Consider the following 26,294-nt stretch of genomic DNA (forward strand, 5'->3'; position numbering starts at 1 on the left):
AAATCATAGCACAATTTAAAGCAGCAATCAATCCCAACTAGTGTACTTTTATTTTCTAAACAATATTTAATCTTAGATGCATGAGTCCCAGCTCTGAAGGCCCCCAGCTGCATTTTCCCCCAGCATTTTAGTGTCAAAATAAAAACCTTATTTCTCCCTGGGATCTGGAGCTGGGAGTCCCACAGTTCGGCTCGTGGGGAACCCTAGGATTAAATACATTAAAAAAAGCAGCTTTGGGTAAAAAAAAAAAAATGAAATGTAAGTTTTATGAGTCATGAACTAATTGTATTTATTGTTTACTGCATACAATTTGGGTTGGGATGGTAATGCTAAATAAAAACCGCTTGTCATGCTTGTGTGTCTCTTTTTATCACATATTTAGAAGTGTTTTAAAACGGCAATCCCACCATTTTGACCTCATCCCCTCCAACCCTTTTACAGGATGGGAACCAGGGGGTCCCCAAAGCTAAAACGCATTATTTTCATCACCGAGGACCCACTGGTGCCCGAAATACGTGTAAAAGCACAGGCGTTACTTCCTGAATGTTTAATGGAGGACCAATAGGGAGCTGCAATAAGACGTGGCTCCCTATTTAATCTGCCATTTTTTCTCCTGAGGGGACCGACATGCAGTACCTTCACCGGTAAGTATCTCGGGAACCCCAGAGTTGAAAATATCATGGTCAAGCTTTGGGGGTCCTCCCCTCCGCCCAGTTTCCATGTATTCAAACCAAAATAAGGTCTGAAAACGGAAAAAAGGACGAAGAGCTGGGATTGCTGCTTTAAGAATCTGTGGAACATTTGGAGTTGACTTTTGCGCCATTTCATATTCAAGTAGTACAAAACAACTGATTGCGCAAAATGCACTTCACAAGAATACTCGGTCGTTGTTAGAGGGATCTAAAGTAATATAAGTAGGAAACTTAAAAGGCAGATCTTAGAACACCTCTTTAACCCTTTAGGTGCCCAAGGACATAGCTACTACGTCATGGGGTCTATCACTCCCCCCCCTTCCCCCAAAAAGGGAAATGCATGAAGTAGTTGCTATGTGATAATCAAATTCTAATTTTGGTAGGGGAGATTGTGTTCAGAGCGCAGAACATGATCCATGATAGAGCGATCACATGATTGTTAGTGAGGGTCCGTGGCCCCTCTGGCACTCAAAGCGTTAATGGAGTATTTTAGTAGCCCCTTCCATACACAGTTACCATAACAACCTCCTACTGTCCATAAGTTTTCCCTACTTACAACTAAGACTAAGGTCTTCGGGGCAGTGACTCCTTTACCTAATGTTACTTTTATGTCTAGAGCTTATTACCATTATGGCTTCTATTATTTAGTCACTTGTATTATTGCCGTTAAGCACTAAATACGCTGATGGTGCTATACAAATAAAGATATACATACAAAAACAACAGTTCTTTCAAATACAAGTTCCTTTTTCTAAATTTGAAGGAACAATCAGACAGTGCAAAGTGTGTTATTTAAACTCCTGAAAAATGTTTTATTTTCAGTTATACGGTTTCAAAATAATGGAAATATTAATATGCTAGAGAAAAAAAATGATGCATAGGCCCTTATTCTATAAAGTACAATAGCTGTGATCTTGCACTACCGCACGGAAAGCCCCATTGAAGTCATTAACTGTATGTGCCTCAGAGGTCTGCAACAGCTTTACAATGTATCTCTGATGCCTGAAGCACTGAAATGGGTAATCCATTCTAGATCAGGCTCATTAAAGCAGCAGTCCAAGCTGCCTTTTTTTATATATAATTTTAGTTTTCTCCCCCTTTAATATGTGCATCAATACAATCCACACAATGATAAGTAATTAGCTAAGTTGCTGTTTGGTGAAGATTCAGCTCGAGGGTTCACTAAATGGCCATCAGTGCAGCAGAAGAGGACCAAAGATGCAAAATTCTGTGGGGAAGATCATGTGACCAGTCTGTCACTAGATATAATTGGTGCAGTGCTAGAGAGAAGGCAGGGCTCAAAAAGGGGTGTGCCAGAGCCTGTTTCAGAAGAGGAAGGTGATGTGACTTTGTAAATGGTTGCTGAAAAAAAAATGCTTGTTACATTATAATACATAAGAAATGGCATTTAGAGTTATTACAAAAAAAATGCTACAAATATTCTCATAGTACAGAACTGATTTATTTAAAAAAACACACATGTAGGAATCATGTTGCTTGGTCTGCAGCTGTAATACTTCATATGGGCAACATTGTGCTTCTTGGATTTTCACAGCTTTGCTTCCTAGATTCGTTACACCAGTTTTTTATTAATCTTTGAGTTAAATGTATTGCTTTGTGCCACCCGTTTTTTACTTTGAAGATACACAAAACCAAGAGTATACGAATTATTTCTGTGGGAGTGCTGTACATACAAAATCAGTAAAACAAATACATGATCATAATCACATAATGTATATATAAAGCCAGGAGGGATTGCAGCACCCACACCCCATGTAAACACCACTTTTTACACAGCTGAGCTCATTTCATTTCCAGCTCAATGTCACTCTCCAAATTGCTCATCTTTGTAAACATCCCGCTTCTTAAACACATCTGAAATCACACTACCCCTACGCACCCACGTGCACACCACCACAAGCCCCTCTCTACTTCCGCGTCTTCGTGCGTCGCTCTCTTGACATCACCACATCAGTCACGCATTGACGCCGCCCGGAAAAAAACAGACCGACGCCATCTTGGCCTGTCAGAGGAAGCCGTTGGTGCCAGGGGACCGTCACCGGAGCCTGTATCAGGGGCTGGTATGAGTCCGGTAAGCCAGGAGCGGTATTTCTCATGGATAACAAATGCGGCGGTCGCGGGGTGTGCAGCAGGGAGCGCCCTTCCCCGCACAGGCTCCTGCTCTGCCCCCTCAGGATACAATAACACACTGTGGTATTAATGTCACTTCCCCAGGAGGGGCTGCAACCTGCCCCTCTATGCACAGCTCCAAATGCTCACTGTGTGTGTGTGTATATATATATATATATATATATATATATATATATATATTTATATATACACACACATACACACACACACATACACACACATACACACATTAGATAAGTTATGGTGGGTGAAATACTGTTCATGTATCAAATGCAGCAGGGCACTCCATGGTCGATTCAGGTAAGTGCCAACCAGAATCAATGGAGAAGACCATTATTTCTCACATATCTACGTTTCTGTCCTGTAGACGTAGAGAGACCTTTGTCAAGATGACTATATGTATCTGCACATTTGTATGTATACATATACTTTCATACATATTTTATAGATATAGATATATATAGATCAGATGTTCATTGATGATTTTTTCCAGGTGTTGTATACTCGTTTGCTTGTTGGTTAGCAATTATGTTATAGTAAAATCTGAAGAAAGACCAGCGTACACCTTGTTACCTGTAGCTTCTATATGATGTGGTGTGTGTGTGTGTATGTGTATATATATATATAAATATATATATATATATCTTTAGCGCCATTAATGTACATAGCGCTTCACAGCAGTAATACACATGACAATCATATAAATAACAAATAATACAAATAACAGATCATAGGAATAAATGCTTCAGACATAAAAGTAACATTTCGGAAGAGGAGTCCCTGCTCTGAAGAGCTTATAATTTAATTGGTTGGTGGGAAGAACGTACAGAGACAGTAGGAGGGTGTTCTGGTAAGTGCGTCTGCAAGGGGCCACGGTTGATGTATGAGATGTAAAGTATCAGGAGCTACTCATATGCTTTAAGCAGGTGTGTTTTAAGGTGGGTCTTAAATGTGGATAGAGAGGGTGCTAGTTGGGTATTGAGGGGGAGGGCATTCCAGAGGTGTGGGGCAGTCGGTGGGAGAGGGCTTTAGATACAAAGGGGGTAGAGAGAAGACACCCTTGAGCAGAACACAGGAGTCTGGATGGTGCATAGCGAGAAAGAGCTGAGATGTAAGGATGGGCAGAAGAGTGTAAAGCTTTAAAAGTGAGGAGAATTGAGTGCGAGATGTGGGATTTGGTAGGAAGCCAGGAGAGGGATTTCAGCAGAGGAGACACGGAGACAGATTTAGGAAAAAGTACAGTGACTATGGCAGCAGCGTTTTGGCTAGATTGTAGGGGAGACCGGTGAGATGCAGGAAGACCAGACAGCAGGAGGTTACAGTAATCGAGACGGGAGAGAATGAGGGCCTGAGTCCGAGTTTTAGCAGTCGAGAAACAGAGGAAAGGGCGTATCTTTGTAATATTGAGGAGGAAAAAGGGACAGGTTTTAGATACGTTTTGAATGTGAGAGAGGAGTCGAGTGTGACCCCTAGGCAGCGTGCTTGGGCTACTTGGTGAATGATAGTACTTCCAACAGTAATGTGGAAGGAGGTAGTAGGGCCAGGTTTGGGAGTAAGTATGAGGAGCTCTGTTTTTGCCATGTTAAGTTTAAGTCGGCGAAGGCCCATCCAGGATATCGCAGAGAGACATTCAGAAACTTTGGTCTGTACAGCAGGTGTAAGGTCGAGTTACATAGTAGATTAGGTTGAAAAAAGACGTAGGTCCATCAAGTTCAACCTATGCTAAATTTAGACAACAGATACTTTATCCTATATCTATACTTACTTATTAATCCAGAGGAAGGCAAACAAAAAAACCATTAAGGGGAACAATTACTGACTCCAAGAATTGGCAATCTGATTAATCCCTGGATCAACATCCTTTCCATGTATACTTATTTGGTATATCCCTGTATACCTTTCCCATCTAAAAAGATGTCCAACCTTTTTTTGAACAAATCTATTGTATCTGCCATCACAGTCTCCATGGGTAATGAATTCCACATTTTAACTGCCCTTACTGTAAAGAACCCTTTCCTTTGTTGCTGGTGAAATTTCCTTTCCTCCAACTTTAAAGGGTGGCCCAAGTCCTTTGTACTGCCCGTGGGATGAATAGTTATTTTGAAAGCTCCTTGTACTGTCCCCGAATATATTTGTATATAGTTATCATATCCCCTCTTAGACGCCTCTTTTCTAATGTAAATAAATCTAATTTAGCTAGCCTCTCCTCATAAGTTAGAATGTCCATCCCTTTTATTAATTTGGTGGCTCTTCTCTGCACTCTCTCTAGTTCCATAATGTCTTTTCTTAGGATTGGTGCCCAAAATTGTACTCCATATTCAAGGTGTGGTTGAAAAGTAAATTTGTGTGTCGTTAGCATAGAGGTGAAATTTAAACCCAAGAGATGTGATTAAGTCACCTAGAGAAAGTGTGTACAGAGAAAAGAGAAGAGGTCCCAGGACAGAGCCCTGGGGTACCTCCACAGAGAGTTAGATGGAGGAGGTGTTGGCAGAAGAGACACTGAAAGTACGATGGGATAGGTAAGAGGAACCCCAGGATAGAGCTTTGTTACGAATACCAATAGTATGGAGAATGTGAAGAAGAGGGTGGTCCACGGTGTCAAATGCTGCGGAGAGGTCGAGTAATATGAGCAGAGTGTAACGACCTCTGCCTTTGGCAGCATGGAGGTCATTAATTATTTTAGTGAGGGCTGGTTCAGTGGAGTGAGCAGTGCGGAAGCTGGGTTGTAGGGGGTCTAGGAGAGAATAGGTGTTGAACGTGGAGCAAGCGAGAGAATACAAGACGTTCAAGGAGTTTAGAGGCAAAAGGCAGGAGGGAGACAGGTCGATAGTTAGAAAGACAGATAGGGTCAAGCTTGCTGTTTTAGAATAATGATATGACTGTTGCATGTTTGAAGGAGGCGGGAAAGGTTCCAGAGCAGAGTGAGGAGTTAAAAATGTGTGTGAGCGTAGGGATTATAGTAGGAGCAAGAGGTTTTAGGAGATGGGAGAGAATGGGATCAAGAGGGCAGGTGGTAGAGGGAGAAGAGATCAGCAGTGACACATCCTTCTCTGAGACAGTGGAAAAAGAGTCAAGGAAGGCAGGAGGAGAGTTGGGAAGCGGTGTAGGATGGGAGGAGGAAACAGAGGGGATGTTCTGACGTTTGGATTCCACCTTTTCCTTAAAATAGTCCTGAGGTGAGATGGAGGAAGGCGAGGCAGCTGAGGGTGGTTTGAGTAGAGAGTCAAAGGCAGAGAAGAGTTGGCGTGGGATAGACTTGTGCGTGTTGATTAGTGAAGAAAAGTTGGTTTGTTTAGCTGAGAGAGGGCAGATTTGAAACAGGACAGCATAAATTTGTAGTGAAGGAAGTCTGCGAGAGTTTGAGATTTCCTCCAGATGCGTTCAGAGGAACAAGTGGAGGAACACAGCATGCGTGTGGGAATTTAGCCAGGGTCTGGGGTTAGAAGGGCGAGGATGGCATAGAGAAAGCGGGCATGTATATCAACAGAGGATAAGGCAGAGTTGTAGTTCCTGCCCAGGTAGTCAGGGTCTGGAGCAGGGTTGAGAGAGGAGAGGGAGGAGCGTAAAGTGGAATCAATGGCTTGTAGGTTAATAGAGCGCAGGTTAAACGAGGGGGAGATGGAGAAGCAAGATAGAGAAGATGAGGTGATAGTCAGAGAGAGGAAAGGGGGAAATGAAGACATCGAAGAGAGACGTTTTTAGTGAAAACCAGGTCTAGGTAGTGGCCATCCTTGTGGGTGCTGGCTGCAGTCCACTGTTGAAGGCCAAAAGAAGAGGTTAGAGAGAGAAAGCGGGAAGCCCAAGGGAGAGAGGGGTCATCAATGTGGCAGTTGAAGTCCCCAAGGAGAAGAACAGGGGAGTCTGAGGAGAGTAAGAGAGCCAGGATTCAAAGTGAGAGAGAAGGGGGGTGAGTAGAGGTAGGTGGGCGATAGATGACGGAGAGAAGATCTGGACACTGTGAGCCTCAAAGAAGGGAAAAGCAAGAGAGGGAGGAATGGGAAGGGTTCGGTAACGGCAGAGAAAGGAAAAGAGGAGCCCCACTCCTCCACCCCTGCCTTCAGGGCGCGGAGAGAGACTGTGAGAGACCGAAACCACCATAAGAGAGGGCAGCTTGCAGAGTCAGACTGTGAGCCAAGTCTCAGTTATAGCAAGTGTGTGTGTGTGTGTGTACACACCATCATTCTACAAAGCTCATTGTGTGGATGGAACTGTGTCACTAAGCAATTTTAGGGTGATGGATACAAATGTTACTGCAAGTCATTCAGCTGAGCTACCGTGGCCCTCTCTAATATTGAAATGGTTAGCCAATGGAGTAACCCTGCTCCTTAAGTGTTTTGCGGTAATACGCCTTTTTTAAATCTGTGAGAAGGGCCACCAATTAACTGCAGAGCAACTCTAGCAGCAGAGGAAATTTTTAAACCCTTATTTACTGAAATTATTGTGGTGCATTGGATAATAGTTATGAATATCTCGGTACACTTTCAACCTTCTTAGAGGAAATGCAAGTAAAATGGGTGAATCGGGGAAGCATTACTGTCTGAATAGGGGCACTGACAACTGCTAATGCACTGTAATTACCAAGACTCCTTCTTCACACAGTGTACAGCAAATACAAATATCACTTGTGAGCACTTTCACGTGTCTCAGAGAGGTCTGCAACCCTGACCATCCCCAGTATCTCTTAGGCTAGGGCCCCGCTCCCTCCGTCAGCGCGCCAGCACTGCAGACAGGCGGGGTGCTGACAGACACAGACCGCGATATGCGGTCTGTAGGGAGCGGGAGCCGGGGCTGGAGTGGGAGGGAGGGGGCGTGGTTTAAGCGGGGGGCGTGGTTGAAGCGGTGGGACCCGCTAACCCCCGGCCTCCCCCCCCCCCCCCCTCCACGGGCAGGGAGCTTCTGCGGGCTGCCCTAGGTGTGTGATCGGCTGGGCTTGTACAGACAGCACTGGGAGAGGGACATTGTATCCGGCTGCAGAGGGAGACTAACTCACACGCTGACACTCATGCACACACACACACACACACATACACACAAACACAGACATGCACTCACGCTGCTTTCCCTCCACACTCCTCCCCGCTCTCCGAAGCCTCCCCTCCTCCCGAAGCCTCCCCTCCTCATTGGCTCACAGCCACACCACGTGACGCGTCGACGCTAGGAATTACAATTCTCTTGAATCCCCTAGCGGCTGACGCGTTACAGCGTGTAGTGAGCTGTGCCGTGAGGGTGGACCGGGACCGGCTCGGGAGGATTCCCCTGCTGGTGGGGAAAGCTCGTGCAGCCGCCCGCGCCGCCATGCGCAGCGGGTCCCAGGCCTTAGCATACAGTGCTCCCACTGCAGCCAGGGATTCTTTTTTTGTGTGGGGGTCAAAGGGTATTAAGCATGACACCGGGGCACTAGTTCTATTTGTAGAGCGCAATGATGTTTTAGATTTCATTCCTCTTAATAGTACAAGAAACCTTAAGTGGTTGGAAGTATACAGTAATGCTTAGTATTACTTTATATTACACCATTTTCAGGGTGGAAATAGGCAGCCAAAAGTGGCTTCTCATTTTAGTAACTACCTCTAACCTTGTAAAGAATCACTTATTTGATGCCAGCCTTATTCGTTTTAAAGAAGTAATGGATCCATAATCTTAGCAGTCTATATTCTATAAAAATATAATTTTGGTTCTTAAACCCCAAATCTTACTCTGGGAGTTTTTCTTATTTTTATACCAAAGGAATATACTGACTTTAGAGAAAACAAGCGGATACTCCATTTGTTGCTGTGCGAAAAAATCCTTGGTCCATCATGCCTACTGTGTCAGCACTACCCAAAGAGCTCTACCTTTCCACCTCACTGACAGACCTCAAGAAGAAGGCAGAAGTCAAGCCAGACAAGACTAGCACAAAGAGGTATGTGTGTTACCACCTATAATTATGTAAGGCAGGGGTTTTAAATGCCAGTCCTCACGCCCCCCCCCCCCCCTCCCCCAACAAATCAGATTCTCGGGATATCCCCCCCCCCCCCCTTTTTCTCTCCATATCATTACCCAGGCATTTGATGAGTGAACCAGACCCATCAGACATTCAACACTTACAATTTAATTCCTCTCTACATTCTGATTGTCCTATATTCTGTTTTTTTATTTATTTATTTTTTTAACTAATGATGGCATCATAATTCTTTTGCAAACAGACCCAAGTAGCTAATATGCTTGAATTCAGTGTTCCCAGAGAAATGCAGGCCATATTTATTGTTCACAGCACACAAATAAGTGAAACAGTCATTTTAAGGGGCATTTAATCCTTTTATAAGGAAGCAGATTACGCATATTTCTTTAAAACAAAAAATAAATAGTTTTTTACCTGCTATGTTGGCTGACCATGTGCAAATATAGCCACGCACACTTAAAAATAAGTACAAACATTACATTTTCGATGTTTATGAAAACATGATTTTATAGAACGTACATTGTTAAACAATAAACTTACACATACGAGGGATTGATTTTATTATTTTTATTCTCAAACTTAAGCTATGTGGCCACTGCCTGTAAGATCTTCCAGAAAGCGGAAGAGTGCAGACTGGATGGAGATGAAGAAAAAGCCTATGTCTTCTACATGAAACATTTATTTGTATTTGAACTTCTTAAAAAAAGGTCAGATTTCAAGCAAAACCAGGTAACGTTTATTTTATTGTATTTGACTATCAGAAAGCAAATCCAACAACTGCAGTATTGTTGTTCCTGTAACTACTGTATACTAGGTTCTTGCGTGCTGTTCTATTTGTAAGACTTGCTGGAACTGGATGCTTTGCTTGCATTGGGTTAAAAGTACTTTCTCATAAATGACATACACTTTTGAACTTTGTTTACATATTTCTCAAGTGCTACTCAGAAGATCTATGATAAGTTTGTTGTAGAGTCTGGTATCTCTTAGGGCAGGGGTGCTCAAGTCCAGTCCTCGAGGCCCCCCAACAGGTCAGGTTTTCAGCTTATCCCAGCTTCAGCACAGGTGGCTTAATCGGTCCCTGTTTCAGCACAGGTGGCTCAATTAGAGGCTCAGTCTTCGAAGTCGAAGACTGAGCCTCTAATTGAGCCACCTGTGCTGAAGCTGGGATATCATGAAAACCTGACCTGTTTGGGGGGGCTTGAGGACTGGAGTTGAGCACCCCTGTTTTAGGGGACAGAGCATACTGTACACCAGGGGTGGCCAACTCCAATCCTCAAAGGCCACCAGCAGGTCAGGTTTTAAGGATATCCCTGCTTCAGCACAAGTGGCTCAGTTTTAATGACTGACCCACTGATTGAGCCACTTGTACTGAAGCTTGGATATCCCTAATAGCTGGCCTGTTGGTGGCCCTTGAGGACTGGAGTTGGCCACTCCTGCTGTACACTGCCATTTCATATATAAGAAGGATATCCTGGCGCATGAACCTGTAGAACTAATATATTATATTGAAGCCATTACGGGAAACCGAGGTTCCTGGAGACAAAGTGCATACAGTTTGAATGAATCATAAAAATGTAATATAAATGTAATTCAAATACAAAAAAAATAACAATACAGATTAAACACAAAAATTGGAATTGATATGTTGGATTATATGACACATGTATACCCAAACCTTGATTAAGCTTAATCAACTACCTGAAAGCAATTGCAAAAATATATTATTATGCAATATTCTTGCATATGGAAAATTTGGATATTTTTATATTCCAACGTGTTCTGATGCATAGTGTCAAGCACTTAACAACTTAAAGACCAAGAAGCCATCAGAAAACTTTGGAATATAAAAATATCCACATTTTCCATATGCAAGAATATTATATGACACATGTATACCCAAACCTTGATTAAGCTTAATCAACTACCTGAAAGCAATTGCAAAAATATATTAAAAATGATGCATAATAAGACTGATGAAAAGCAGCAATATTCTTGCATATGGAAAATGTGGATATTTTTATATTCCAAAGTTTTCTGATGGCTTCTTGGTCTTTAAGTTGTTAAGTGCTTGACACTATGCATCAGAACACGTTGGAATATAAAAATATCCAAATTTTCCATATGCAAGAATATTGCATAATAATATATTTTTGCAATTGCTTTCAGGTATTTGATTAAGCTTAATCAAGGTTTGGGTATACATGTGTCATATAATCCAACATATCAATTCCAATTTTTGTGTTTAATCCGTGTTTTTTTATTTATTTTTTTTGTATTTTAATTACATTTTTATGGTTTATTCAAACTGTATGCGCTTTGTCTTCAGGAACCTCGGTTTACCGTAATGGCTTCAATATAATATATTGGTTCTATAGGTTCATGCGCCAGGGTATCCTCCTTATCCAGTGCACCATTTTTAGGGGTTAGAGACCCCTTTTTCACCCGGGCCGCAGAATTTCACTTATTAATTAAATCACTCATTTTAAGTAGTTTATATACACATATTATTGTAGAGACTTTAGCACCATAACATTTTCTTTATTCATGATTTCATATATGAATGTTGTTTCCCTAAAATAGCGGTGCGCAATCTCCCCATTCCTGCGCCCCCCATTCCTGCTCTGCTGCTCCGTCGCGTGCCCCCCCATCACCTCTAATGCTGCGTCAAATGACGCTGCGGAGTCACGTGACCCGCGGCGGCATTTGACGTCACGTCTCCATGGCAACGGGCGTTGTCATAGAGACGCGTGACTGAAGCCGGATAAGTACGTTTACAGAGACCTCGCGCTCACAGTGCGGGACCTCTGTAAACGCTGCGCCCCCCCCAGAAAAGTCTCACGCCCCCAGTTTGCGCACCGCTACCCTAAAATACACCACAACCTACAACAAATCTAAATTTCTCCGGAATCAACACGACTACAAGGACTTTAAACTGCGACAGATGAAGCATTGAATACCTCATATCCGTCTTTATTTGATGTTATGAGAAGGCAAGATCGTGTTCCCAATGTCCTTTGTGAGGAAAAATGAAAATACGTTATTTAACCTGAAGTGTCTTAATGTAATTTTGTAGCAATATGCCTTATTTTCAACCAATATTTGAATGCAATTTGTCTTCCTGTTTTATGGTATTTTGCTTGTAACTCTAATACTCAGTTTGGTTCAATCTCAGGCGTATTTTCAGTCCTTACTTGGTCCTCCTTCTATAAAAAAATCAATTGAAGAAGCTGAAAAACTTTCTGAAAGCCTGAAGAACAGGTAGGTGTGCTAATCAGTGACTTGTATTTGTTAGAACATGTCAAATGTTTGCAATGCAAATATTTTCTTAATACAGTCAATTTGAAATGTGTCTAAATCAGGGTTGGCCTTCTCCTGTCAAGTGCCACCAACAGATCCTGTTTTACAGGTGAGCCACCTGTGCTGAAGCTGGGATTGATTGAGCCACCTGTGCTGAAGCTGGGATTGATTGAGCCACCTGTGCTGAAGCAGAGCTTTCCTTAAAACCTGACCTTGGTGTCACTTGAGGACTGGAGTTGGCCACCCCTGTATTATTAGTTTTCCCCAAGAAACTGGTGCACCCACAATTTATCCAAGTAATGCTATGGGAACCTTGTTTTAGGCTTTTGCCAGTTTTTTATTGCACTGGATTACAGATGACGTTATGCTTCATTTATTTAACCCTTGAAGCATTTTCACATATTTCACCAAGTTCAGTCCACAGGACAATGAGGAATAATATACGTTTAGTGTATGTACTGTACCTGCAGAAATGGGTTTACCTTGACTGGGTGAGCAGGCTTGAATCGTTTTTTGATCAAAACCTGCAACTAAATGGCTCCTTTGTTATTTGCCTTTGGATCAAAATGTAGAATTTCCCTAATAAATCGCAAGCAAATGGGGGAGGAGCGCAGGGTTTGTGTATTTGTTTTCCACAATTTAAGATGCTAGCTGGAATAAAATGAAATTGCTGCTATGTTCATATAGTTGGTCAAAGAACCTTTGTATTTTTTATTGACCATTTTTGCCTCTAGCAGATGATAAGGGCAGTTATAAGAAACTAATTTGTTCCAAATAAAGAATTAATGAGGTATTTATTATTAACCAGGTATGAGGAAGCCGAGGTCCGAAAAATACTCGAAGAAAGAGAAAGGCAAGAAGAGCAGAAGAAGAAGGACGGAAGTCTTCTTCCCAAGGAAACTCCTGTAGACTCTTCCGACAAGAGTGAAAAAAATCAACCGGTAGAGTGTGTGTGTGTGTGTGTGTGTGTGTGTGTGTGTGTGTGTGTGTGTGTGTGTGTGTGTTACTTTTCTCAGACTTTGGGTATAATTCTATGTGCCGAATCAGCTGTTTTCTGCCAAAAATCCCCATAGACTGCAGTGGTAATCACCGGCAGATCTAGAATAAGGCTTCTTGTCACAAGGAGCTGGTATGTGACAATACGCTGAAATTCAATACTATCTTCCTATTCGCCCATTGATGATAACATTCAATTACATAATGTGTGTGCATTGCCCTTTAAAAAAATAAATTGACATTTCCTCACTAAATCTAAGGGGTTTAACTTTTTTTTTCTCGTTGTTGCAATTTTGTAGGTGAATGGTGAGAAAAAAGAGTGTTTGGCCAAAAAAGAAATCTCCACTGCTAGTAAGTATTAGACGTGCAGATGGAACTTTTGAAGAAGCAAAGTGGTTTATTTAGTACCACAATGTTTCGGCTCTATTACAGGACCTTTCTCAAGATGTATTTATAAAAAAGAATCAATATTTATTTGTTAAAATTAACCTTTATTTTGTTCTTGTAAACTCATTTGATGATCATCTTTTCTGCTTTGCAATATTGAATTAAATATTTTATAATGGGGAAAAATGTTAAGGCACCAAAGACCGAATTGTCAATATATAGCATACATACCACATTTATTTTAATTGTGTTGCCTATTATTAGCCATAACGTGTCTATTTTAATTAGAAGGGAATATAATTAACACGGCCTCCCTGATGAGAATAAAGTTGTTGTATTATAATTTATGCTATTTTACATTCTTTTACATTTACATTCTTTCAGTGCCTCGTGGAGCAATCACACCTGAAAAGCTCTTTGCAATGATGAACGACCAGAACATCAGTGTAATTATAATGGATGCTCGAAGCACGAAAGATTTTCAGGAGTCTCGCATTCTGCGTTCCATAAGTGTCCCACAAGAGGCAATCTGCCCTGGGTATTTGCTTTAAAGCTGCATTTAATTCAAAATTCTGTGCTTTTTTTTTTCTTCCTAAATTCGTTGTGTACTTACTGCATTTAATGAAAAAAAGAACCCGCTCTTTACGCCCTTTGATTTTTAATGTATTAAACTTCCTTGGTTTGCTATAGCAGCCATTTAGTAAGCCACAACACTTCTTCTGATGAAATAGGCAACCAAATTGCGTGCACTGGGAAGCCGGATCTCCGCCGATCGTAAGGAACTGCTGCCTTTGTTAAAACAAAGTCACTGGGCAAGAAGAAAGGCAGCTTTAAGATATAAAAAATGTAATGTAACGGTGTATAAAACAAAGTATCAAGTATTTTTTTTTTTATAATTATTATTTTAGATTTACTTCTAGCAAGATTGAAAATAATCTGCCTGATGCATCCAAGGAAGAGTGGTATAAAAGAGGTCACGTCGATTACATTATATTACTTGACTGGTTCAGTTCAGTAAATGACTTAAAGACTGGATCAACCCTTCAAAGTTTAAAAGATGCACTTTTTAAGGTGAGAATTTGAAACTGAGAAATGCAACTGAAGAAAATGTCAAGTAATTTAGTCTCCAATAAAAGTTCACCTTCTACTTGCTAATTACGTTGTGTAAAGCACAGAAATGTTGTGACTGGATTCAGGTAGTATAGAGCGGATTTTGAAACCGACCTATTTTCATAATGTAAATCACCTCCACATGGTCTGGATCTCAAAGCTTAATTCCTTTCACCTTTGAAGTGGTTAAGTACTGATTCAGTGCTCCACCCAGAAATATATACATTTTTACATTATGAAGATTTGCAATAAATTATTTACTTAATTCACTGTTATAAAAGGAATCCAAGCATGTTTTTTTCTTTAATTTTTTCTTTTTTTTTGTACGGGATTGAAGCAGGGGGTCTCCGGGGCTGAATCCTGTTAATTTCTGCTCCGGAGACCCCCTGCTTCCAGAGATGTTTACCTCCGAAGGGAGTGTAGGTATCTCTCAGGCAGCTTTCTGCCGTTTTAAGCTCCTGCGTCACATGGGCCAATAGGAAGCCACACCGGGTGATGTCACAGCTTCCTATTGGCTCGCAGGGCCCTGCAGCTTTGAAAATCAGCCATAATGTGAACCCTGCGGCTACCTGCATGCCCCCTACGGAGGCAAGTATCTCCAGGAGCAGGGGGTCCCCGGAGCTGAAATTAATGTGGTTTAGCTCTGGAGACCCCCCGCATTAATCCTGTATAAAGAAAAAAATGGCTTGGATTATCTCTGATTTTCCAAATGACCTTCTTCCTGAAGGTGCCCGATATTTCGTCTTGTCATACGTACATTGCATCTGATATGTCATTATTTTGGTTTTACACAGTGGGAAAGTAAAACTATTCTACGAAGCGAACCTTTCGTTTTAGAAGGTGGTTATGAAAACTGGCTTTTTTGTTACCCCATGTACACCACAAATGGGAAAGTACTTGTACCCAAGGGAAGCCAAAATGAAGCCGTGTCTGTTTCACGTAAGTTTATGCTTTGTCGTCTATGAAACATCTGGTTCTAGCTCCACGTGTGTTGCCTGCAAAACAGAATTGGAATGCAACATTTTCACTTCTTTGTGTTGCATGTACATTCAATTGATATCTTTTCATATATACATCTATATCCCCGATAGCAAGTAATATGTACTGCTAAAATGTGCATTGGTGCTCCTTGTTATCAACGAAAGGTAAGGGAGCAATTAGTGCGACTTCAAATATTTCTCGTCTTCTAAAATTGGTGAAAACGTGAGAGCAGAGAAGTGAGGATACAGAAAGTAAATTCCTGGCATCTTATCAGCCGAAATGGGGCAACCATTATGTGACGGCTGTTGTGTGGTCAAGACCGGTTTAAACTCTTCAAGCTGATTTTTCTGGCTCGTTGAGAATTGTGTAATTTACGTTTGCATCATTCAACAGTGAAGCCTGTACCTTCTGCACACACACATTCATGATTACTTATGCGAATTCATGCCTATTTATTCACACTTACACATGCATATCAATGCCCATAAGATGCTATTTTAACTTTGAAGAATGCTCCCAAGCTCATGAATCTTAGTAATAGATCATTTATTTTGTTGTTCTAGTGAACTTTAGCTATCCATCTCTGGAAGAGCCACCAGCGCCTTCATCTTCCACCCAGTCAGAGCCGCCTCCTGTACCCGTGAATGAAATGACCATTGAAGAAACAATAGAAGTAATTAACAGAGAGAAAACGGATGAGACTGTAACGGTAACACAGAAGCCTGATCCTGCAGCTAAAGTTCACCCACCAGACCCTGTGAAAATAATTCCACGAGTAAGTTTGAGCCACGTGTTTTGTTAATTACGGGGATTAAAAAAAAAATATATATATATATATTTTTTTTTTTGAATTATTATTTTTGAATTATTATTTCTATATATATATATATATATATATATATATATATATATATATATATATATATAAATAATAATTCAAGTTGGTTATTTTGTTGAATTTACATATTGCTTTAAAATGTACTTGCTATGCTGTTCTTGATGAGGTACATTGCTGGGTCTCTGACAGGGATGAGACCTGTTATTGCCTGAAAAGTACCAGGTAAAAATAATTATCTTTTAAACAAGTTGGCAAGTTCTTTTAAACAAAGAAGCTTCAATACAAAGATTCAGTTTCGAGATTTCAAGATTCGAAGAGGCTTCAATACAAAGATTCAGTCTACAGTAAAGTGAAAATGTTACCTACGGTATTTGTGTCTTGTGGGTTTTTATTTCCCCCAAATTTTGCAATATTCTTGTTTTATCAAATACCCATTGCCCTTTCCATCCATCTGTTTAGCTAATGATGGCATGATCGTTGGCAATCCCAGCTGCTAGTGTTTTGTTTATTTTTGAGCAATATTTGAACCAGGGGTCCCCTGGAACTGAACAGCTCTATTTTTCTTTTGGAAAATCTAAATAGCTACCCAATCGCGACCAGATAACGTTGCGGCTTCCGGACAACCTCAGCCGCCATGTTTAAATTCTCAGGAAATGCACAGGCACCTAAAAGTGTGTGCACCTCTGGAACGGGGAGCTGAGAATAGCACAGTTCAGCACTATGGGAACACGCGTTCAAATACTGTAAAATTATTTTATTTTAATTTGGGGCGGGATTGCTGCTTTTAATCATTTGTACAATTTGTTCCTGGGTGAGCCGGCCCAATGAATTATATGTCAAAGTTCTGTACCACATAGCGTCACAGATTTTGTCAGTGGGGAAGGTGTTAATTAAAATGGGCAATTTGTAAATGGGAAACCATAAACAATATATATATTTTATTCTCCATTAGATTGACCGCACAAAGAAACCATCAGAAAAAGTGGGGGACAGTAGGACGAAGTTCAAAAATGAAGCCAAAGAAGACCATCCAATAGTTGTCCCAGATCGTTCAACAAAGCCATCCTTTGTCCCCAAATCTGTTGTAAAATTAGAAGTAGATCCGTTGGATAAAAACCCAAAGGAAAATCTGCAAGAAGAAAATGGAAAGATAGAAAGGGAAGAACCCGGCGACGATGCTTCTTACCAGGAGGAACCAGAATTAAAAAAGAGTAAAAAAGAGCAAGAAAAGGCGCAGGAGAAAAAGCACCAAAAAGAGGAGCCAGAAAGACAACCTCAAACTGCCGTGGAACAAGACGTGGCTGAGGCGAAAAGAATAGATTGTGACAAAATCACAACGGATGAAAGGAAGACGGAAGGGCAGACATCAAATATTCCCAAAGAAGTGAGTAATGCAGCACAGATCTCTCACCAGTTCTCCAAAGGGGCTAGGTCAGGAAACAATTATTAGTAGTAGAAGGGACACAAGGTTCTTATAATGTGAGAAGGAGCGGCTCAGTGAGTAAAGACACTGACTGGCAATGAGTTTCAACCTGGTTCAATTCCCAGTGTCGGCTCCTCGTGACCTTGGTCAAGTCACTTTATCTCCCTGTGCCTCAGGCACCAAAAACATAGATTGTAAGCTCCATGGGGCAGAGATCTGTGCCTGCAAAATGTCTCTGTAAAGCACTAGGTAAAACTAGCAGCGCTATACAAGAACATGCTATTATTATTATTTTAGATGCATATAAAAACTTGGAAATGTTCACGTTTAGCAAGCTTTGATCACATCAGTACCATATACATTTACATTAATTTAACGTACAAGTTTGTTAGTGTGAGGAATTGCACGCTGGCTGCCTAAGTAACCAGTATGAAATTGGCAGGAGCAGAGAGTTCTTAAGTGAGAATCATACCAGTAAACTACATTCATCTGTACCATATATAATTAAATCACCTTAACTCAGGGGTGTGCAAACTAGGGGGTGCACCCACCTGGGGGGCGCAGCACTTAGAGGCCCACTGCTCCCCACAACATTTAGATAAAATGCAGAGGGATCCCTTACCTTCTCTCCGGCGGCTTCTGGTGACGTGTCGCAATGATAACGCGGGGTCAAATGGCAACGCTACGTCACATGACGTTGTGACGTCAAATGGCGCTGCTGATGCTGGAGAAAAGGTAAGTGGGGGGCGTGAGCAGGGGGGGGGGGGCGTGCACCGCTCCTGTCTCAACTTACAAGTGAGTTTTAGTGTGATAAAACTGCACTGTTCTCCTTCTTGGGAACCTGAACATCCAAGGGCATTGCTGCTATAATATGGTTAGAAGTGGCGTCAGGAACAATTAATAATGAATTAACATCCATTAAAGTGAATAGAGGTTGTTACATCACAAACGGCACATAAACCCGCGTCCTATTAAATTGGGGGCTTTAGCTAATTAGTTACCAAATCTCTTTAGATAATTTTATTTCACTTTGTTGTACAGCTTTGTAGAACATTTTAGCATTAAAATGTAGTGTGTATATATACAGTCTGCCAGGGGTGGCCAACAGGTCAGGTTTTCATAATGTTCCTGCTTCAGCACTGGTGGCTCAATCAGTGGCTCAGTCAAAATCTTTGACTGAGCCACTGATTGAGCCACCTGTACTGAAGCAGGGATATCCTGAAAACCTGAGCTGTTGGTGGCCCTCGAGGACTGGAGTTGACTACCCGTGGTCTATGCATCTTTCGCTATTGACATTTCTGTAAATTGCGGATACAAAAACAATGTAACTCAATTTTGCAGCCCGAGGGAAATAAAGTTCATCAAGAAGATAAAGCTGAAAGGACAGCAAAAGAGACCCCTGAAGAAGATAGACCCAGAGTGAGTCCTTTAATTTGTATATATTTCTTCTGTTGCAGTGAGATATCCCAGTAATGCCCCTTTAAACTCCCTCTCTGTACAGTGTAGGAAGATAAAGGGACCTACTTTGCTATGTGTGTAATACTGTATGCTTGTCCAACTCGGTGACAAAGTGGTGGTGACTATTGGTTCATAATGGAGAAGGTCTATCCAAAGTAGTAGGTCCCATTTGCATTATTTTATCACATTTAAAGTGGCAATCTTGGCTAAATTAAAAATATATTTTTTACAGCATTTAAAGGAGCAATTAATGTGATAATTTTGTTTTGTATTTTTTTTACATAGGTTTGAAGCAGGGGGTCTCTGGAGTTGAACCCCATTTAATTTCAGCTCCGGGAACCCCCTGCTTCCTGATATACTTGTCACCCAAAGGGGATGCCGGTGTTGTCTTGGCAAAGTTTAAAGCTCCCGCGTCACATGGGCCATTGGGAAGCCGGACCTGATGATGTCACAGCTTCGTATTGGCCCTCAGGGCACGGGAAACTTTGAAACTCTGCGATTACGTGAACACTGCTAGCCGAGCGGCTACCGACACCCCCTATGGAGAGAAGTATCTCTGGAAACGGGTCACCGGAGCTTGAATTAATGGGATTCGGCTCCAAAAATAACCCCTGCTTCAATCCTATGCTAAAAATGAGCACAGAAATTGCTGCATGGATTGCCTCTTTAATAAACCATGGGGACGTGTGGAATGAATCTGCACTATATTTAACTCCACAGACCTCCCCCGTGTTCCCGGAATACTTACTGGTTTAGTAACCTTGTGTGTGCCGAGGGAATTTAAACGACCATTCAACAGGAAGCCACAAACGAGGACGTTTGCGGCTTCCTATTGGTCCGCAGAACCCATGGCCATTTTGTTTCCCCTATAGGGAGCAGAGGCGCCGGTAACCACCTGTACACCAAGTATCTCGGGAACTAGGGGGGTCGCTGGAGCTAAAAACATAATGTGGTTCAGCTCCAGGGGGAGCTCGTGGTTCTAATGCCTAGGGGGGGGGGGGGAATTGATGATGCAGAGATACTGTTTTTAAGAAGACCGGTTGAAAAAGAATTGACCTCTTTTGTTCTTTAACACCTTGCTCCAGCGCTGAACAGCCTACGGGAGATTAAAACTCCTCGTTTGCTGTGACTTGTATAGCTTCACTGTTTCATTCTTGCTAAGCTTGCCTCGACAATGCTATCCCTGAACTGTGACCATAAAATGAGACCGAGCCATCCTCTTATTGATGTTTGCTTTTTCCAGCGAGAGCCTTTGATGCGAGCCCGAAGTGAGGAGATGGGGAGGATTGTTCCAGGAATGCCCGAAGGTTGGGTCAAGGTAATTTATTGCTTTTCACCATTTGACACTTTGAAAAATAATTCTATTCTCTGTAATTTTCCACAGTTGCTATTGTCCGCTAAGCTTGTGTTGGCTGAATATCATTGTTTTGACGTTAGAAATATTTATTTGATAGCCAATCGTTTTGAACTTGCTCAGAACAATATTTTATTATGCCTTTTCCCTCTAGTTTCTTGAACCTGTAACTGGTACTTATCGGTATTATCACTCGCCGACACACACGGTTCACATGTATCCACCCGAAATGGCTCCTTCATCCAGCTCCTCATCACCAGCACAAAAAGCCAAGCTGCAGACTCGGCCCGACGCTGACAAAGATCAACCCAAGTTAAAGCGTTCGTACTCTTCCCCGGATTTAACTCAAGCAGTGAAGGAGGAAGAGAAGAAGAAACAAACACCTGTAATTAATCGGGAAAATAAGTAAGAAACCCGGTTTTATTTATTTCATTATAACTCATTGATACCCATAAACCTGGAAATATGAACATGTCACAAATCATCTCTTATTAAACCTAACATAAGCAATCGCATACTTTTTAAAATTGTTTATTGATCAACTCGGAGTCTTTGTAGACGCCTATAAAGAAGCTTGATTTCTTAATATTGCCGCAACCCACCTATGCCCTTCACCTCCTGTCTAGGTACCCCTAAACCAGGGCTTGGCAACTCCAGTGCTCAAGGGCCACCAACAGGTCAGGTTTTCAGGATATCCCTGCTTCAGCACAGGTGGCTCAATCAGTCTCTTCTTCAGCACAGGTGTGCTGAAACAGGGATATCCTGAAAACCTTATTTGTTGGTGGCCCCTGAGCACTGGAGTTGCCCACCCCTTCCCTAAACAAATCTTCGTTTCCTATCCCTTTAAAGCCTGTGTAATTCATGTCTTGTAACATCTGTCTTGCAGACCAGCAACTCATGCTAAAGCTGAAATCACAAAGCTTGCTGCGACTAAGATCCGTAGTCTGAATCCTGTATTTGGAGGTGTAGGTCCAGCTCTCACCGGCCTCCGGAACCTAGGGAATACCTGCTATATGAATTCGATTTTACAATGTCTCTGCAACACTCCACATTTGGCTGAATACTTCCATAAAAATTATTATCAAGCAGATATAAACAGGTAATGTTTGTAAATCATGAGGAAAAACTTGGCTATTTTACATTTTTGACAGTACTTTTGCGTTGATCCTTCTGCCAGATTGTGTTTTTGCTTTCACTCCCCAAACTTGGACATGGTACATTTCTTAGTGTTGTAACATGCAAGGTTCTAGGAACCATATCGGTCCTGGAGCAGTATGGTTGTGTTGCAGGTTGCAATATACTTTCATGGACCAGCGTTCTATATTGCAGTAGCTGCACACAGGATTAAAATCTCGCATGTAATGTACCTACACATATGAAGAATTGTTGGTACATTCAAATGTATTGGAACCTGCAGCAAATCTTTATTAAACCTTATTAGCAAACCTTCTTTTATGGCGATAATTTTGTAGTTTGTTTCTTCTGCGTCCTCTATGGCAGCCAGATACTAAAGGGATAGCTCCTCCTCCTCGCAGCAGGTAGGACAAGCACTTCTTGTGAGCACTATATGAGAGGGCGTTATCTTAGCTTGGCTATCTTATCTTTGCTATCTTATCTATCCACACACTTTTTCCTGCTTATTTACTCTTTTATTGATAGAAAGCTAGCAGCATGTCTGTTCCTTTTACAGTTTCAGCGGACCAGAACTAAAAGGGATCAAGTTGTCAAGCCTAGAAAAACTGTTTCTAAGGCTAAATATTGTGCGAGTGTAATGTCAAACTTTCCTGCTTCCTACCTTAAAAGATTTTGCATTAAGAAGATGTCTGAGGAAGAAAATTCTACTCCGTTAACTACTTTCATTGACTGAATGAAAACATCACTCCTGCAGTCTGTTTATAAAGCGCAGTCGCGTGTCTTCAAAAAGGCCCAGATCACAGACTTCATTGGATTTGCAGCCCTTCCGTTCCCTTGATTATTCAGAACAGTGTCTCAGAACTTGGGGATTCCTCGTCAGAGGAGGAAGAGACCCAAGTGTTTGCGGGTTCCTTTAAGATGGACGCTATAGACAAGCTCATTAAGAATATGAGATTGACGATGAATATTGAGGACACCAGAGAAGAGTTAGGGGCATGGGGGGGGGGGGGGGATCCTGGAGCAGGCGTTTTTTTGGCTCGAAAAAATAGTCCTAGAACTTTTCTTTTTTACAGTTCTATTAAGGACATAATGAACATGGAATAGTCATCACTGGATAAAAGACAATCAGTAACTAGACAATTCACGAACATATACCCCTCCAGTAAAGAGGACTGCAGAACCTGTGTAATACCACCAAAAGTGGACGCAGCTGTCACCAAGATGGTAAGAAATACAATGATCCCTCAGAGGATGGATCTTCTTTTAAGGATCCTATGAATCGAAGAATAGAGGGTGTTTTACACCAATACTCTTATCGGAATGGCCTGTATCTCAAGAACAGCCAGACTGTAAATATCCCATCCGGAAGATAGGATTGAAGCAGGAACAAGACAGAAACTCTTAAAGGAGTTTTCAAATCTTAGAGATTCAGTGGACCTTTTGTGTGACGCTTCCATGGACGTCATCAGGCTGACGGCTAGCAGTGAGAAGAGTGCTATGGCTTAACACATGGGCACCGGACGCTTGTCCAGGAATAGACTGATGTCTTTACCATATGGATTTTTACCTCGGAGAACCACTGGATAATATTTCCAAGATGGCTGGTGAGAGATATCAATTTTACCCCAGCAGAGAAGGTTATGGCTTTCATCATTAGTCAGGCCTTCAAGACGAGGTTTTCAGAATGCAAGGTCTTCTAGACCAGGGAGAACTTATAATTGGAATTCGCGACAACGGCAAATCCTGGGGCCGGGGCTGCTCTGGTAAACCAGCTTCATGAAGGATCATCCAGAAGCAAGACCCCCTGAAGGGCACTGGGCCAGGATACAACACCGGTTGGAGGCAGACTGGCGGGATTTCTGTACCGGTGGGTCAAAGCAGACTCCTGGGTTCAGCAGAATATAGTTTGTAGTTCCTGGAAATGTCAGGCGTTTGCTTCATCGAATCCGACCTCTCAACAACTCCAGAGAAGACCCTGGCTTTAAAACATGAGTGATGGAAAGCGGAGCATTTCTAGTTTCTATAGACTTAAAAGGATGCTCATCTCCATATTCCAATAAAATAATTGCTTCCTGAGATTCTGCCTAAACCGCAGTCACTACCAATTTATGGCTCTTGCCTTTGGACTGGCCACAGCACCCAGAACCTTCAAAAAGGTCATGTTGGTGATTGCAGCATAATTGAGACAAGAGTTTTTGATGTCCCATACTTGGATGATCTAGTCAAGGCCCCATCAGAAGTAGTCACCAGGCATCATGTGCGCATAGTGCATGACGTTTTAGTAGACCAATCGCCAGTCTAAAGAAAAGCAGGCTTGCACCAGCTGCGATACTTCAATTTGTTGGTGTCATATTTGACACAAAGAAAAATGTAATATCGGTCGGGACCTCCAAGATCCACGAGATTACAAAGTTCGAATGAAGTCCGATTTGTTCAGAAGCCTCGCAAGACCATCAAGGGCTCAATTCATGCACACAATTGGATTTCTAAAGTCAGTCACATAGTGCCTTGGTCCACTTGAATGGCATTTCCTCTGTTGTGATGGACACCTAAATCTAACTTAAAATATAGGCTCTCATTGTTACCAAGCACAAAGCTGAGCCTACAATGGTGGACCTCAGTCACCAACATGGGCAAGGGCAAGTCTTTGATACTAACAGTCTGGACAGTATTGAACACTGACGCAAGCCTCTCAGGTTGGGATGCAGTTTGTCAAGATCAGGTGATCCAAGGACTGGTCACATCAAGAAAGATGCCAGCCAATCAATGTATTAGAAATGTGAGCAATATTTGCACCAATTAAGGTCTTCAGGCCTCGTTGAGGGGTTCCCCATTCAGGGTCCTAGCCGACCACGTCACTACAGTAGCCGACAAGGGAGTATTTTCAGAAGCCTCCAGAATCCTACACTCTGAGAAAGATTCCATGCATCTCCGCAGCCTTCATTTCAGGAACCAGAAATTACGAAGCAGGCATTACATTCACCCAGGAGAATAGGGACTAGACGAGAACATTTTCAATCAGTTTGTTCGGCAAGGGGGGGTCAACCACAGGTTGGACTGTCCCAGAGTTTCAAACCAAAGTAGGATCAGACTTTCATATCACTCAGTATATTATAGTCCCCTCATTTTGTCCAAACCCTTTTTCTTACAAAGGGCAACAGTGGCACAATCTGGATGTACAGTAGTTAGGGCTCTAACAACATATGTGCAGAGGTCTGATAGTACTAGGAAAACCTCTAGGTTATTTGTCCGTTACAATGGACCCAGAAAGGGTCAGGCAGCTTTCATACCTGGATGGGTTAAGGCAGCTATATTTGAGGCATAGAGTAGCAGGAGACAATCCTCCTGTAGGGTTAATGTCCCACTACTAGGGCCATCACAAGTTCACAGGCAGAAAAAGCTCAGGACATATATAAAGCAGCGGCCTGGTCTTCTTTACACACACTGGCTAAGTATTACCGCCTGGTTGTTCATTCATCAGCGGAAGTGAAAATTGGTAGTGGGAATGTGGGAAGAAATACTCCCTCCCTACAGTCTAGGGATTGCTCTGGTACATCCCATTCGTATTTTGCTGCCATAGAGGACATATAAGAAAAACGGAAAATTACCATCCAGTATATTTCTGCGTGCGTCCCCCTCTGGCTGCGCGCGTCCTTCAGTCTTCTTATTTTTGGCATATTCATATGTTTTGTGCTTCCTTTTTTAAGAACCCTGACAGAAGTTACCTGACCTAAGGTTGGTAACGCCCCCTCATATAGTGCTCACAATAAGTACTTGTCCTAGCAGCTGTGAGGAGGAGCTATCCCATTGGTATTTGGCTGCCATAGAGGACTTGAAGAAACTGAAATATCGGAAGGTAATAATCATCTTATTTCAGTTGACATACTTTTCTTTTTACTACATATGTATAGGTCAAATCTCTTGGGCCACAAGGGTGAAGTGGCTGAGGAGTTTGGCATTGTCATGAAGGCCTTGTGGACGGGTCAATACCGATTTATAAGTCCAAAGGATTTTAAGGTAACGATTGGGAAAGTGAATGACCAGTTTGCTGGATTCAGCCAGCATGACTCCCAGGAGCTGCTGCTATTTCTAATGGATGGGCTACATGAAGATCTTAACAAGGTAAGATCTGCTTTTACCTTTATGTTGATGTATCCGCAGAGCAGGAGTGAGCAACTTCGGTCCTCAAGGCCCACCTACATGTCGGGTTTTAAGGATATCCCTGTTTCAGCACAGGTGGCTCAGTCGAAGACTGAGCCACCTGTGCTGAAGCAGGGATAGCCTTAAAAGCTGACCTACTGGTGGCCCTTGAGTACCGGAGTTGGCCCCTCCTGCCGTAGAGGAAAGTACTTTTAATCCAATTTTGACCAATTTTAGAAACGCCTGAACTTCACAGCTTGTAGAACATGAATTCCCTTATTTATCTCTTTTTTTAATGATTTTTTTTTTTTCTTCCAGTTAAGTTTTTGAAATATGACTGTTGAAAATTTAGCAAAATAAAGCCACCTGCTATTTTTCTTTTGGTAATCTAATAT

General features: G+C 42.0%; 1 protein-coding gene across 1 annotated transcript in view; it reads left to right on the forward strand.

The window, feature by feature from the left end:
* The first annotated feature begins 2,635 nt into the window (after positions 1-2,635).
* The window catches only part of USP8 (ubiquitin specific peptidase 8), a 30,820-nt gene continuing 7,161 nt past the window's right edge, over positions 2,636-26,294 (forward strand). Inside the window, exons 1-16 of the mRNA XM_075575597.1 lie at positions 2,636-2,784; positions 8,568-8,742; positions 9,366-9,510; positions 11,954-12,039; positions 12,887-13,019; positions 13,374-13,425; positions 13,846-13,999; positions 14,370-14,532; positions 15,366-15,510; positions 16,116-16,327; positions 17,343-17,774; positions 19,155-19,232; positions 20,515-20,589; positions 20,780-21,030; positions 21,512-21,724; positions 25,671-25,881. Coding sequence (XP_075431712.1) covers positions 8,639-8,742; positions 9,366-9,510; positions 11,954-12,039; positions 12,887-13,019; positions 13,374-13,425; positions 13,846-13,999; positions 14,370-14,532; positions 15,366-15,510; positions 16,116-16,327; positions 17,343-17,774; positions 19,155-19,232; positions 20,515-20,589; positions 20,780-21,030; positions 21,512-21,724; positions 25,671-25,881 — 2,454 coding nt within the window. The 5' untranslated portion in view covers positions 2,636-2,784; positions 8,568-8,638. The remainder of the gene's footprint in view (positions 2,785-8,567; positions 8,743-9,365; positions 9,511-11,953; positions 12,040-12,886; positions 13,020-13,373; positions 13,426-13,845; positions 14,000-14,369; positions 14,533-15,365; positions 15,511-16,115; positions 16,328-17,342; positions 17,775-19,154; positions 19,233-20,514; positions 20,590-20,779; positions 21,031-21,511; positions 21,725-25,670; positions 25,882-26,294) is intronic.

This window comes from Ascaphus truei, chromosome 18 (assembly GCF_040206685.1).
Source record: "Ascaphus truei isolate aAscTru1 chromosome 18, aAscTru1.hap1, whole genome shotgun sequence".
NCBI classification, from domain to species: domain Eukaryota; kingdom Metazoa; phylum Chordata; class Amphibia; order Anura; family Ascaphidae; genus Ascaphus; species Ascaphus truei.